Source organism: Phaethon aethereus (assembly GCF_964289735.1).
Source record: "Phaethon aethereus genome assembly, chromosome: 4".
NCBI lineage: Eukaryota > Metazoa > Chordata > Aves > Phaethontiformes > Phaethontidae > Phaethon > Phaethon aethereus.
Genome location: NC_138578.1, coordinates 71363061 through 71377365, shown reverse-complemented (window position 1 = coordinate 71377365; position 14305 = coordinate 71363061). Strand labels below are relative to the sequence as shown.

The following is a 14305-nucleotide window of genomic DNA, read 5'->3' as shown; positions in this document are numbered from 1 at the left end:
CTTTCTTGCTGCATCGCCAGAAGCTGCTAGACATGGAAACCTCAACTGTCCTTGTCCGTGGTTGGCAAACCATGTGCAGAAGCTATTCACATGCAGATTAGAGTATCTCTTGTCCTCTTTGCTTTTGGTGCCCAAAACATTTTCCATGGTACATAAGAAACAGACTAGAAAATCATCTTTTGGGGTTCTCAGAAATAATTCTTGTCATTTGAAGATAATTGCAAGTGTGTCAAATCTTTATCCTTCAAAAGGCTACAGCCCAATTGGAAATAAGTGGCTCCTTATGATGTTATGAAAGTCACTGGATTTTCTCCCCTGTGGGAGCTGATGGTAGAGTTTTCCTCCCTGACAGACCCTGTCTTTAGAAACTAAATGAAACTTCTGGAAGAAAGCCCAAAGACAGCAAATACTTTAAAGTCCTTCCTAGTGAGTTGAAGTATATTTTTGCCCATACACCTGGGGCCATAGTGAGCACATACAGATCCATAAAGCTATATAAAACAAAAAAAGTGCTTAGAAATGTGACCTCTAACAATAATAACTGATAAGTGGAATTTTCATAAGCATCTGAAGCAGTGGTTTCACAGTCCAGTGCTGGATCTGGGTACTATCAAGGCACCTAGTGGTATGAATTTGATCCGAATCAGGCAAATGGACATTACTATGATCTTATTAAATTAAGCAAACCCAGAGACTACGATAGCATTTAAAATGATCCTCTGCTTTTATGGTACTCTTCCATTGCCTGTAGGAAGTTGAGTGTGATCAGACAATATTTAGCCTGGCAGAAAGCTTGCTGTCACATTAACCTTCCAACATTTTTAAAAGCAGTCTGAAGTGGGTACAAGTTTACATCAGCTCAATGCTACTTGCCTGATGGATTTACGATCGCTAACATCAGATTTACTGTACTGTTGATCCATTGACTCAGTGGGGACAGGTTTTCTAAATCAGTGCGACAGGTTTGAAAAATCCACTCTGCACATACATGTTTTGGGTTTTTTTTCTAGTTAAAACAGTAGTATTTTCTGTCAGGGTCTGATCTCATGAAGGGAGCCCAGTCTGTAGGCTGTCACCCCTGCATGGGTTCTTGAAGTCAGTGGAAAAAAATTCCCCATGTTGAGTGATCATCAGTCTGATCCCAAACATTTCAGCCTACACTTCTCATTGAAGACAACTGGAGCCAGGCACAGAAATGTGCCTTGAAGGTCTGTTTAGCACTTCAGTCAGAGGTCTGGCTCAAGAGAAACTAGCTGATGATGGCATGAGGGGCATGTAACTGGAACTAGGCAGGTAACATCTCCCCACTGACGGTCTTTTCCTTTTCATAGCTTTGTTTCCTGATTTTCTCTTGCCTGCAGGAGCTCAGATAGATGACAATAACCCACGCCGTACTGGCCACCGCATCGTGGCACCTCCTGGTGGCCGCTCTAATATTACCAGTCTTGGCTGAAAAATGATGGACAGAAACAGAAGGATGAAGGATCATGGGAATAATGTCCATTCCCTTCAATATCTATGTTATCAAACCCACAGTTTTATTTGGTACTAATGGAAATAAAAAATGAAATGTCTTTCTTTTTTTTGTATAGGAAGAGGTGATAATAGTGTGGTGTGTTTGCTTGGAACTACTTGCCTCACAATTGTGCTTTCATGCCATAGTCACCTTAAAGCATGGTGCTTCCATTGCCCCTTTAGTGACTACAGGTTTTAGCTTCGTCTCGTAACTGAATGATGGTTCCTTTGCACCCTTTCGCTGTATTAGAGTAGTTAATGCATGTTACCGAGTTATTTATGCAAGTTGCATTCTGTGAGTGAGTCCCTTTAGAACACATTGCCAACAATTGACTAGACGCAATGCCAAGATTAATGTCCGTATTTGAGAAACGCCACCAAAAACACTTCTGAAGGCAGAAAATGGCCATCTTGAAAGTATGCAGTAGAGTAGTATAAGCAGCTTCTGTTTCATCTTTAATTTATTATAAACTGAAGAAGCACTTCTCAGACACAGAAAATCATCGGGACACATAATGACAAATGGTCTCTGTAGCACCTGTCTGTTCCCACTCAGTATGTTCCAAGTCTGTGTCCTTCATCTTTCCATTTTAGACAGAGCCATAACTTATACATACCAATGCCATTGCCACCCCTGCAGGGATTTCTCGACCTGGGCAGTAGTGCTCTCCTTCTGCATGAGATTTTTGGTACTTACAGATAATCCAAGTTGCCGTCGGATTTTTAAAGTTTTTTGTACAAAGTTTTTCCTTTGTAATCACATGCATTTTTACTTACTCTACCGTATCAAGATCTACTAGTCGTGGTTCAATTTCTGAATTCAAAGCTTGCGAAATAAAGGAAATGAATCGATGGGTAAGCGTCTTCCTCTGCTTTCCAGTGCTGTTGCTCAATGATTGAAAATTTAGAATGGAGAAACTCAGGAGAAATTGTCTTTTGGTTGTCATCATGTTCAAGAAGGAGCCACCTTAGTTCACAAGGCGTGTTAATGTATAGATGTCTGCATATGCATACTATAGCATGCCATAAAGTTTCTTAATTAAATAGAGCTCGCAGTAAAAATATACTTGCTGTTTACATTGCAGCTGCCTTAGTTTTGACCAAAGGAGACCTAAATTATGTTTCTTCCAAGACCTTCAAGACTGCATCTGATTTGCTTGAAATAGTAATTGATTGCCATCATCTTCATCTGAAGTACAGAACCAGTATGCAGTGCTCCAGTTTGACCTAAGCTAAATTTGACTTAATACTGGTGTTCTCTGCTGACTGAACCGGGACAGTGTTCAGGCATGGCATGAACAAGACATGCTACAGGTAAGGTGAGGAAAGCAGACTTGAATTCTCTCTCACTCTACAAGAGTGAAGGAAATGCTTTCTCTCACAGACCATGTAAAGAAGCATTTTCTATCACTGGTTACTTCTCTGATTGTGTTGCAGATGTTGTGGGAAGAGTGGGCTATGGTGGAGTGTGGGGTGCTATGAAATTAAACAGGTTGGCCAAACACCTCCCCTTGGCCTTCTACTACCTTGCCCTTGTCTACGCTACAAAGCTGCACCAGGAAAAGTCTTGAAGTCTTGTAGCAGCGTGGTGCCACTGAAATAGTTTTATCTAGCTGGGATGCTTGACCACTTGGCACTGGTCCATCCTTTCCACGCAGCAATAAGCTGTGTTGGCACAGGGCATGTGGTGCATGCCAGGTCCATGTGGGACATAAAAGTTTGGGAAAGCAGCCTACCTGAAGCCTGTCATCTTATTCTGAAGCCAGTATGCTATCACCTCCAGCTTGCCCAGGAAAGGAATAGCTACCCTGGAAAACTCCCATTTTTGGTCAGCTTAGCCTGAAAACCGGGCAGCAGAGCTGGTCTGAATAGCCAGCTTTTCTTTTTGCTTTGGCTTTGATCAGAACCGGTGAAGAAACACTGCAATTCGGCCTGAAGTGAACTGAATTGATTGCTCCCAGAATAAGAGAAAAATAAAGATATTCGTGAAAAACCCCTTCTGCTAAGGATTCAAGTTCATGTTTCCTATTGCCTGGAGAGTGCACTCATCCCTCTGCTTGCTTGCTGCCCTGGTTCAGGTATTTTATATAAAGTAAAATAACACTAACAGAAGCCTGAGGACAACCTGCCCTGGAACAAGCTGCAGCCTGGCGGGTAAGGCAATCTTGAAATGCCAAGTAAGTCCCCCATCATCTCCACTGTCCTATTCCAATCCATTTTCTATGAGTTGTTGACAGAGCCGGCAACAGTCTGTTAATCTAAGCCATAAAATAGAAATAAAGCTGGTAAATTTGACATAGTGTGAAAATTTTGGAACTGCTGGTTACAATTTCTGTAGTGATTCTCTTGCATGTGTTAGTGCAAGTAGCAATGGTTGCTCATCTCCAGGTAAAATGTCTACTCAATCTACGAGGCTCATCATGCTTGAGGTGACAGAAATGACTGTTTTGTAACTATTATCGACAGATGCCACTTTTCCTACATGCTAAACAACACCCTAAAGAACCCTTTGCCTACAAGGTAGTAAAGATCCACTGTTGTTAACATGCATTTATTTTTCCACAGTGAAGTGTCTGTGAATAAATACACATGTGGGTGTTTGCGAGGCACTGCATTGTTCAGTGGTTCTGTGTGAACAAGACTGTGCTGGCCAGGTCAATGTAACTCCCCTATGATTTCTCCAAGGAGAAATACGTTGGCATGCCCATGATGTTCATAAGCCCCCGCTGCCTGACCACTGCTGACGGACAAGCCTGCAGGAAGCCTGTGGATCCTGTGATGTGCTGGGATCTCTCCACTGGACAAGCAATACTACCTGGATGTGATGATTTAAACAGCCTCTTTTTTTTTTGGAGCACTGGTACCTTACTGCATGGTCACCAGGTGAAGTGGAAGGATGCCTCACTGGGACAGTTACTGCGCTATACCGTCGGAGCGTGGGCATATGGCCATGCTCATGGAGGGTTTACACCAAGTCAGGTAAGTGGTGCTACTCTTACCACCTGGAGGCCCATTTCACAGCAATGCCCTTGCCCCTGCATCGCTAACCTGTCTTTAAAAAAATAAACCAGTAAATAAAATGTGGATTAGCTTGTGATCCTGAATACATCTGCAGGGTAGGAAATGATACTTGAGTTCGGTCCCTTGTAGAAGCACCAAGGGAGATGTTCAATTTGTGAGCTTGTGGGTGGGGAGCTGTTGTTATCTCAAACTACACGACGAATGCAGTGCAAAGCTTTCATGCTCTTTGAATCCTCAAGTTTCTAAGAAGTCACAGCAGGGCTGTCCTTTTAATACCTGATACAGTCCTAATGATGTAAAACCGGCTCTTTCCTATTGCCATTTGCAGAATCCTTAACATTAGTCCCTACGACCCATCTGAGGACTGTCTTTGTCAATCAAGTGATGTGGAAGAGAAGGCTGGATCCATGGACTGTTTTCTGCGTATAGTTTGGGCCAGTTTGTCTTGCGTTACAGTTTCTCTGCTACAGAGCAATGCCGTAACCTGTTTGAACTTTAGTGTTTATAGCAACGCCTCTTAATTATGATGCTAAGACTGTACGAACACTGACAGCTGTCCCAGCCGTTAAATGTTCCTCTTAGCAATACACGGATCTTCATCCTTAAGAACTAAAAATGCAGACTGGACCAGGTCAGATGACCATGTTCTCTGGGTTCCAGCAGCCAACAACGTAAGTTTAAGGGAGGCCGTAAGAAAAGAGCAAACACGTAATGCTAATATTCCTCTGTTTCCCCCATTTCCAGTGCCTTGCAATTTCTTGAGAAGTAGCAGCATCTTTGTACTCTGTAGCTGCCAGTGGATTGTTCTGCCATGAATGTATTTGCCAAGGCATTTTTAAACCCATGTAAAATCTTGACATTTATAGCATCCTGGAGCAAGGAGTTGCACAGCTTAACGCATGATGACAAAAAGTGCCTCCTTTTAACTCCTCCACCGTCAAGCTAGTCTACTTGGCACCAGCTAATTCTTGCCATGTAGACCTGGCCAGTACTAAATCTCAGTCATCTGAACAAACGGTTTTTAGGACAGTTTTCCACCATGACTTTGGTGAACTTTGCACAAGCTTTCCAGGTATGTTTCAGTGACCGCAGTGAGGGGCATTCAAATAAAATGAATTGTGTGGAAGTGTATTATAATATAGTAAAAATGTAGAGTTTGAGACGCTGTTTCTTTGAACATTATGCAACTCATGAAGTATTTGCAGTGATAAGGGTAAAGCATTTAGGCCTCAGCACGTCACCGCTACTTCCCCACTCCACAGCCAATGTGTGGTGCGTTGACCCTGGCTGGGTGCCCCGTGCCCACCAAAGCTGCTCTATCACTGCCCTCCTCAGCTGGGCAGGGGAGAGAGAATATAACAAAAGGCTCGTGGGTCGAGGTAAGGGCAGGGAGGGATCACTCACCAATTACCATCACAGGTAAAACAGACTCGGCTTGGGGAAATTAGTCTAATTTATTACCAATCAAATCAGAACTGGGTAATGAGAAATAAAACCAAATCTTAAAGCGCTTCCCCCCACCCCTCCCTTCTTCCCCAGCTCAACTTCACTCTCCATTTTGTCTCTTTCCTCCCCCTGAGCGGCACAGGGGGTCGGGGAATGGGGGTTGTGGTCAGCTCATCACACACTGTCTCTGCCGCTCCTTCCTCCTCAGCGGAGGACTCCTCACGCTCTGCCCTGCTCCAGCCTGGGGGCCCTCCCACGGGAGACCGTCCTCCATGAACTTCTCCAGCGTGAGTCCTTCCCATGGGCTGCAGTTCTTCAGGAACTGCTCCAGCCTGGGTCCCCCCACGGGTGCCGTCCTTCAGGAACAGGCTGCTCCAGCCTGGGTCCCCTGTGGGGTCATAAGCTTCAAGCATCCCCCTGCTCTGTTGTGGGGTCCTGCCTGGGCTGCAGGTGGAGATGTGCTCCACCATGGACTTCCATGGGCTGCCGGGGAATCTCTGCTTGGGTGCCTGGAGCACCTCCTGCCCCTCCTGCACTGACTTTCGGGTCTGCAGAGATGCTCCTCTCACATATCCTCACTCCTCTCTTTGGCTGCAGTTGCACAGTTTTTTTTCCCCCTTCTTAACTCTGTTCCCCCAGAGGCACTACCACCATCACTGATGATGGGCTCGGCTTTGGCCAGCGGCGGGTCCATCTTGGAGCCGCTGGCACTGTCTCTATCGGACACAGGGGAAGCTTCTGGCAGCTTCTCACAGAAGCCACTCCTACAGGCCCCCATACCAAAACCTTGCCATGCAAACCCAATACACAATTTCATATGATGTAATTTTTCTAGCACAGCGAGATGTACATGCAAGGCTGTCTTTAAACATATAGTCATATATAGTCTTACATGCTTTACCAAGCTTTAAGCTTAGCAGCTTCTTCCTCACAACTGGAAGTAAACCAACCTGCAAGTACATCAGTGACTGCAACGCTTCCTTCTGAAAGTCTTCGGCTGGCAGGGTCCGGACCCTTGCCCCGTCTCCTGATGCACCAGTGGCCACAGCTGCGAGGGTGCCGAGACCAGGAGCCCTCCCAGTACAGAGGCACGGGGCAGGCTGGGCAGCTGCACACGAAGCCCTTCATGGTCTCTGCTGAACACATGGAAGATGCGCTTGTTCAGATGGAAGAAACACAACCAAAGAGCTGTTCTACGTAAGGATCTCTGGATGTCGGAATGGCTCCCAAAGACTGCTGTAAATGCCATGATGGAGTGAGTGGAGGTGCTAACCTGGTGCTTGCCCTGGCAATAGCAGGTTACGGTGTCCACAGGCTAGATTAAAGGACCTTTATGAGTGACACACTTACTTAGGAGTGCTTGTTTATGTCAGGAATGAAATTGCCCATATTGCACAGAAGCTGGCACCAGCTTGAAGGTCCCAAGTACAAGTCTTTTAAGTTGCACACCGCTTCAGTGTGGTCCAGGACACCTTTCAGCATGACTTCTGCAAGACAAGGCTTTCCACATTTTTCTACAGCACAGAGACCATTCAGATGGGCTATTTTGATTGTTTCATGACAAATAATGCACTCAACGACTCTAACACCATGCCTAGAATTTGTTTGAGCCACATCCTTGTCAAAGCTGGGAATGAGGCTGAACACAATCATGAACTGCTGCAACAGTTGTTACCCTTGATATTAAAAGAGAAAAAACGCATGGCATTTTCCCCTAAATTTCTGCAGCAAGTGTTTTTGATACGTACCTGTAAAGCATGATCAAAGCTCCTTGTGAGTCTCTCCCGAATAAACTAAAGCGAGTGCTTCATAGATTTACATCCTAAAGCAAGTTGTTTTGAGCTATGATTGGTACCTACACCTAGGTACCTCCATTTTCCCTTATCTGACATCCACCATGCTGTAGACTGCTCTCAGCTTGCAAAATTGCTTAGCAGTTTATCTCCCAGGGACTCCCTAGGCACAATCCCTGGCTCACAAGCAATTTCTACCATCCCTTAAAATACAGAGAAGTATAGGGGTGTTGGTGGGGGGGAAGATGACACACACGCACCAAACATTTCAGTAACAGATCAGTAGGAAGGAATATCAGAATCATGGACAGGTTTAGGTTGGAAGAGGTATCACCTGGAGCCCAGCCTCCTACTCAAAGCAGGGCTAACTTCACGGTTAGGCTGATCAGGACCTTGTCCAGCTGAGTGTTGAAACTCTCCAAAGTTGGATATTCTGCATCCTCTCTGAATTACCTGTTCCAGTGATTCACCCATTTCATGGTGAGAATCTGTTCTTCTTGATGAGTAATTGGAACTTCAGTGCTGAAACTTGTGACTGTTGCAATGAGTTGTGCCCATTGTTTGGCTGGTGATAAAGTATTTTACAGCATCACAAAAAAAGCTCGCTCTCAGTACTGTTCTGTGTTGGCTTTGAAATAAGCAGTCATATGGATTTAAACTGAACTGAGGGGCCAGAGGTAGGAAAAAAAGAATCATTCTGTAATGACTATGGCAGGAGACGGGAGGGAGATCTTGGGATGGGAGCATCAGAATCCAGATACTGACTGTTACTATAGTTAAAACAGCATAACATAACAAAATTTGAAGAGTGTTTCAAAAAAACTGAAGATCAACTGTTGTGAGCTTAGCTCGGCCTTTGCTACAGTTGTTTCTTGGTCTAATAAAACTCTTTCTTGTTCAAAATCTGCATCACTGATGGGGAGCAATGTTAAGTAAGTGTCATGACACACATAAAATCTGCACTTCAAACAGGACAGCAAATCCATGGAATAACTCAAGGAGACTGAGAAGTTGGTGACTTTGTGGTAGAAGAGAAGAAACGTCAGGTTTTTTTCAGAAGCTCCAGCGCAGGGTTGTCGGGCAAGGGGGCAGCCGCAGTGCCGGGGGGGGAACTCGGGCTCACCAGGGTCCCGCCGAGAGCCGGCACCCTCCTGGCTCCTTCCCGGTGCTCCCAGCCCGTCTCCTCCACCAGCAAGGGGATGGAAACCCTGCTAGATGCCCGGGAGAGGGCACTGCTGCCCTGCTTTTGGGGTAATCTGAACCTTTCTAAGGGAGAGAAAAAGCCATTTCAGCTCTGCCAAGCCAAAGGAGTCACGGTACATCCGGGGAGACCCCACTCGGGTGGTGGAAGACGCCGCTTGGGTAATTAGAGACCTGGCTTGGTTTAATTACGCTGCATCCTAACTGCGACAGGAGCCGCTGCTGCGCTGCGTGGTTTAAAACATCATTGACTCTAATACTAAAAGCTTCCTTCTTGCTATCTATGTAGAGTGCACTGCAGAATTAAGATGTTCAGAGGTAAACAGGCTGCATCGATTTAAAAAAGAGTCTAACAAACAGTAACTAAAATGTCTAGATCAGGAAGGCAGAGAGACCATAGAGACTGATTGGTGAAATACCAGAATCAAATGCCTGAAGTGCTACATTTTAGAAAAAAAAGTGTTTTTACCATGATCGAAGTGAAAACTGCCCCTTTAACAATTGTGCGTAACATGCCTGGCAAAGTCACTTTTATCTGAGGTAAACTGCATAACTAATGCGGTATTTTCTATTGTGCGCCAAAGGACAGCCTTTTAGCAGGCAAAACATATGTTCATTTTAAAAAGACAGAAAATTTTCATTTCATGAAAGCTGTAAGATTGCTTAAGGGGGGCAATTTATTACACAATACAGGTGCTCCGTACAGCCAGTAAGAACCAGCTGCTTTGCATAAGAAAAAGAATTCCCATAAGAAACATAATGAGCATAACAAAGTATGTTGGAAACAAAAGAGTGTACTCAAGGAAGAATACTAGAAACTGAAGTACAAAAAACCAAAACAGTAAACCTTCTTAAAAATAATAATTTGAAATCTGAAACAAACACAGAAAAATATATTTATAAAAATGTTTGCACAAATACATAGCCTTGGAAGCACTAAAATATAACAAAAGAGAGACCAAATGTCATCTTTTGACATACCAATACCATCTGAAGTCTGTTTACGTATTCTTTACATTTCTATCTATTTTTGTTAGTCCAAAGCAGCAATCACAAAATATTAAGACACGATCTACCACATTAAGGCTCAAAAGCAAATAGTACATCACTATTGTAATGAAACCTTACCAGATACACTGACCTGGGCAATGAGCCTAGCGTGGATCTGTTTTGCTACAAGCTCACGTTCCTCAGGTATATTCCTAATCTAAAACTATCTCCCCTCCACATTGCCCAAGCAATCTGGAAGAGCTTATATTAAAGACTTACTTGTTTCGCCTTACCTAAACCAAGTGAGAATGTTTTATTAACAGCTAAAAGAAGCCGGGATTGATTTTTGGTCTGTAGCTAAAGAAAATTTCTCGGTTATTATCGATGTTCTTCGTTGTTCCTCAGTAAAACAGCTCAGTAAGTATTTAGAGCTGCTGAGATTCCCCAGAAGGATGCTTTGGCACTTTGTGTTCAGACAGCTCATATAAATGCTTTTACTACCTGTTGCCTCTTTTTTTTAGCATCTTTGAATTTTTCCTTAGTTCAGTCTCCCCTTCACGTGGACTCTGTAACCTCTCTCTGAAACATAAAACAAAATTAAAGACAGAGATTTTCAAATGCTACAATTCTCTCTTAAACTAAATTAATTTTGATAAGAGAAAAAAGGTGCTTGCTATATAATTATAACTTCTGCACTCACTGGTTTCAGCTGCCTCTGCTGAGGCTGCCAAAACAAAGTTGCATAAAGAGAAACATTCCTTTGTTGGGTCCCTGTTCCCTACACACGTATCCCTTGTTGGCTGTGGGAAAGGAGTGTGTGAAAAGGGTTGATGCCATCAGGGAAAGAAGCCATCTCCTGAAGTCAGTCCCAGGCTGAGGTCACTCAGGGGATAAATACTTTTCCCCAAAGGCCTGTGGCTCCTGAGAACCAACTGTTTGCTTTGCCTGTCAACAGGATTTTCTCTGCTCAATATATCAAGCCCCAACGACCAGCTGGCTGGTTTGATCTGCCCGTAGTAATCAGCTGGCATCTTTCAGGTTTGTAGCCGTTTCTTCTCCTCTAGTTAGCACTCCAGCATAAGCCAACTGAAACATCTATCAAGAAAATCATTGTTAGAGCTGCTACCCTCATCAGCCAAAGACTGGCGTTTGCCTTTGTTCCTGAAATAAAGGTGGAAGTTGAAAGCCTAAATACCACAGACCATATTTTGGTTGCTACATGTCAGCCTAGTTCCATTGGATTCACTTGTCTCTGCTGATTTATGCTGTCTGTGACTCAGGTTTTAAAAAACCTAATTAAAGGAAATTTGGAAACAGTATTTATCATTTTTCTACCTAAAATTAAAGTTATTTGTAAAATACGTAGCAGCACAGACAAGCAAACTCAGATGATTTTCCTCAATTTAAAAAAAGAATATGGGGGAAAAAAGGGTCAAGTACATGTGAGAAGTAACTGTTAAGGAAGAAGCTCAGCTAGCGTAGGCATTATATTTTGGGTTTGATTGACACACCTGCTTATGAAGTAGATTTTGTATTGCTTTTTACAAATAGTTTTTCACATACCCTTTTTTTAGCCTCTACTGTACCTGCATAAGCCAGACATCAGTCCAGAGGGCTCTTGAATATTTTCATGACAATCATCTTTGCCTGCTGACTCTGGTGACTGAAAGGTCGGTCTTTTTGAGTTTGTTTTTTCCCCTGAATTGCCAAATGCATGTGGATTGAAAAAAAAAAATCACATATAGTAGAGCTTGTTTGGTTTTGATTAACCTAAAGCTAAAAAATACACTCTAACACTTCACACATACATGTACTTATTCCAAGGAAATCATTCCATTTTACATTAGTCTAACATACTGTTTTTTTACCATTGGTTAGTTCTCACAGAGCAGACCTTGAACTTTCACACTTGCTGAACATGGAAGTAAGTTTCCATTAGGTGCAACAGTTGAAAGCCCTATCATAGATTTTCTTAGCAAGTAATTGAAAATGGCTTTTTACTACCAGCAAACAGCAGAAAAGCCAATTCATAATTTTATGTGACGAATGGGAACAATCTGATATTAAAAACTCACTGCTTTTAGGCCCCGGAGCTAAAGCTTCCACATGTGTCCCCTGGGGTCATGGTATCTACCAGGGCAAACAGCTCTGCATGCTTGAGAAACAACCAAATGGGGAAGAGAGACTTCAAAATTGTCCAGGTGAGTGAGCTGCTTTTCCCTTTTGGACATCCATTTCACCTTTCAGCACCTTTCAAATGTAATGCCAAATGTTTCATTCTGATAATGACAGAAGGATTGCATGTTCTCAAAGGGTAAGAATTTGCACGCTCCACTCCAAAAGCGGATCAGGAAACACAACTGCTATTCTGACAATTTGTCCTTAAGTATCTCTTGAATAATAAATTAGTCTGATTTGTTAAAACTGCAATAACTTCATATAAATAGTTCAAGTTTCCTGACTGAGTAAGATTTTACTTTTGAGCATGTGTGTGGGAAGGAGATTCTTCCATTCCACCAGCAGAATGAAAGCTGGGTGATTCAGCTCTGCTATCCTCCCAAAGACTTAGTGATTGAGGTGAACAGAGTAATTTCTAAAGAACGTGATAAAGACATGAAAAATAATTTTGGTTTGAGCAAGGCAAAGCCTTACCTCAGTGAACCCAATGTGATCTATTGGCTAAAGGACTGTTCTGGAATGAGGAATGGTGACACTTATTTGTGGCTGTGCTACTGGTGACCTTGGTGACCTTGGAAGGTTGCCTTACTTTTCTACATTCTCATTAGGGAAATGGCACTGATGAAACATCTCTCCTGAAACTCCATTGTGTTATATTGCAAAATATGCACTGATATGTGGAATGATGTGATATTTTTTTTTTTTTTTACACAATTCAGGATTGTACCAACCTGCTAGCTTGCTCCTTTGGGAAGGCTTCTTCTTCACAGCCACTGGGACTCGGGCCAGCAAAGCCAACTCACTCACAAAGTCCTGCTCTGCTTCCTAAACATAAGGATAAGCCAGCTTGATTCTGGGTTATGTTATGTGGCATGTGGCATGACAAAAAAAATGCCTATGTCATTGCAGAAACACAGGAAAGAATATGGCGAAGTGTTTCCTACAAGACAGTGGTGAATCTGATTTCAACTAGGACAGCAAAGAGACCCTTACAACCTGTCCCGTGTTTTGCCATGGAGTGTTTCAGGCACTTGAGTAATTTTACCATGATTTACCCATAGCTGCTTCTCCAACTCAGTTTCTAGGTGATGCAATCCCAGCAGCTTCTGCTTCAGAGACTCCAGACGTATTTGCTGCTGCATTTCAAACTGAGCCCAAACCTTCTTTTGCTGCAGCACCATCCTGGTCAAAAGAAATTTAAGAGTATCAATGTTGTTCAGTTCAAGGGGGGAATACAACCCTGGCAAAGTGTATTTAGAAGTTATCATAGAGAGAAAGCCTTATTAACAATATCAGCCCAGCCAGCATCTGCTGGGACAAAAAATTTTGCAGTAGATTTTTAGACAGATTTACTTATTTTAATAACCTGTCTTTGCTCTCCATGGGATAGAAGCTTCTTTCAGAGGTAGCAACTGCAGCAGGAGTTTGGGTTGTCCATGCCTGGACTTCGGGAGCTGGAGTTCAGCTTCTAATGTTGAAGTCTGCTTTCAAAACCATCATATGTTTCTAAAGTCAGCTTTACTGTCTGCTTGCCAAAGGGACAAGCTGTTAGAAGATCAGGTGTGAAGAAAAGGGATTAAGAATTACGCTTTTCATTCAGTACCAGATTGAGACTGAGCCAGAAACATGGTAATTCAAAACTTGGCAGTTGAGAGCATTGACAACTATATTCTTCACTTGTATTATTTTGATGGTTAAAGATTAATATTAATACAGTGGAACCTGAATGGCTGCAACTTTGCTCAATCTGTATTTCTTCTGTTCTCTTGCCTGATCTACTTTGAAGCAATGCTGTCAACCACCCATCATATTCCTCAGGGAGGGAGATAACACAAATTGTTTCTGACATCTACACATAATGAAGTTGATATTGTAATAGTCAATGCTTACAGAAGGTTAGCTTTCAAATTTGCTTTTTGAACTCAACGCTCATAACCTTGCACCAAGGGCAAAAGAAAATAAAACAATCTATGTTGTTGAGTTTAATAAGAGTTAGAAAAATTAATGGAAATTTTCTCATTAATTTACACAGGACTGGGATTTGATGGTAAAGGAAATCATAATGACAATAGGAAAATGGATTTGATTACCAATGGTTATGAGACCAGCTTAGATACTGAATAGTTACGTTCTTCCATACCACATTTCTGCTTGCATGAAGG

The 14305-nt window shown here is 42.9% G+C and overlaps 2 protein-coding genes across 3 annotated transcripts in view; one reads left to right on the top strand and one right to left on the bottom strand.

Annotated features, from left to right (window-relative positions):
* CRMP1 (collapsin response mediator protein 1) overlaps window positions 1–1453 on the top strand; it is a gene marked incomplete at both ends in the record, with an annotated part of 52664 nt that extends 51211 nt beyond the window's left edge. For both annotated transcript variants that reach the window (XM_081999166.1, XM_081999167.1), the window contains one exon: window positions 1362–1453. In XM_081999166.1, the coding sequence (XP_081855292.1) occupies window positions 1362–1453 (92 nt within the window). The remainder of the gene's footprint in view (window positions 1–1361) is intronic.
* Window positions 1454–10462: 9009 nt separating this feature from the next.
* The window catches only part of EVC (EvC ciliary complex subunit 1), a gene marked incomplete at its 3' end in the record, with an annotated part of 55616 nt that continues 51773 nt past the window's right edge, over window positions 10463–14305 (bottom strand). The window contains exons 18-21 of the mRNA XM_081999035.1: window positions 13199–13325; window positions 12875–12968; window positions 11552–11663; window positions 10463–10544 (exon numbers count right to left, since the gene is read on the bottom strand). Coding sequence (XP_081855161.1) covers window positions 10463–10544; window positions 11552–11663; window positions 12875–12968; window positions 13199–13325 — 415 coding nt within the window. The remainder of the gene's footprint in view (window positions 10545–11551; window positions 11664–12874; window positions 12969–13198; window positions 13326–14305) is intronic.